Source organism: Caenorhabditis briggsae (assembly GCF_000004555.2).
Source record: "Caenorhabditis briggsae AF16 supercontig from assembly CB4, cb25.NA_112, whole genome shotgun sequence".
In the NCBI taxonomy this organism is placed as follows: Eukaryota; Metazoa; Nematoda; class Chromadorea; order Rhabditida; family Rhabditidae; genus Caenorhabditis; species Caenorhabditis briggsae.
The window spans coordinates 2,633-3,540 of record NW_025543358.1 but is presented as its reverse complement, the minus strand read 5'-3'; the positions used below and the strand labels follow the sequence as shown (position 1 = coordinate 3,540).

The 908-nt window shown below is 32.3% G+C and overlaps 1 protein-coding gene across 1 annotated transcript; it reads left to right on the top strand.

The window, feature by feature from the left end:
- Nucleotides 1-71: 71 nt before the first annotated feature.
- CBG24203 lies at nucleotides 72-359 on the top strand (the record flags this gene model as incomplete). Its single annotated transcript, XM_002648084.1, has 1 exon — nucleotides 72-359. A coding segment is annotated over one exon (288 nt), but the record flags the coding sequence as incomplete, so codon positions are not given.
- Nucleotides 360-908: the final 549 nt, after the last annotated feature.

The following is a 908-nucleotide window of genomic DNA, read 5'->3' as shown; positions in this document are numbered from 1 at the left end:
ACCTCAGAATCTCAGAATTTCAGAATCTCAGAATTTCAGAATCTCATAATCTCAGAATCTCAGAATTTCAGAATCTCAGAATCTCAGAATCTCAGAATCTCAGAATCTCAGAATCTCAGAAACTCAGAATCTCAGAATCTCAGAATCTGAAAATCTCAGAATCTCAGAAACTCAGAATCTCAGAATTGCAGAATTTCAGAATCTCAGAATCTCAGAAACTCAGAATCTCAGAATCTCAGAATCTGAAAATCTCAGAATCTCAGAAACTCAGAATCTCAGAATTGCAGAATTTCAGAATCTCAGTATCTCAGAATCTCAGAATCTCAGAATTTCAGAATCTCAGAATTGCAGAATCTTAGAATCTCAGCATCTCAGAACTTCAGAATCTCAGAATCTCAGAAAATCAGAATCTCAGAAACTCAGAATCGAATTTTCCTGGTTATTCAGATTTTTTTTCAGAATACAGATTTTTCTGGAAATCGGATTTTTGAGTTCCCAAATTTGTTTTCGAATTTTTGGAATTTCTAAATTTCCAATTTCCTGGTTTTCCAACTTTTTCGAAATTCAAAATTTTCTATTTTTGTAATTTTCGAGATTTCGAATTTTTCAGATTTCTGATTTTCGAAAATTCTGAACATTGAGACTTTGGATTGTTCCGAATTGAAGCTTCTCCTGATTTTTCAAATTTCCGAAAAAAACCAATTGTTTCAATTTTTAATGAATATCATTAAAGGGGGACTCCGACCAAAAATTTTTATTGCATTAAAATGTGTTAAAAGTTATCTGTTCTTCAAATATTATTGCGAAAAAATTCAAAAAAAATCTGAAATCTCCGAAAAACGCCTTGAAAAGGAAGAAAATTTTAAAAAAAGTGCCGCCGGGGGACGAGGATTTTCAGTGAGAAACCT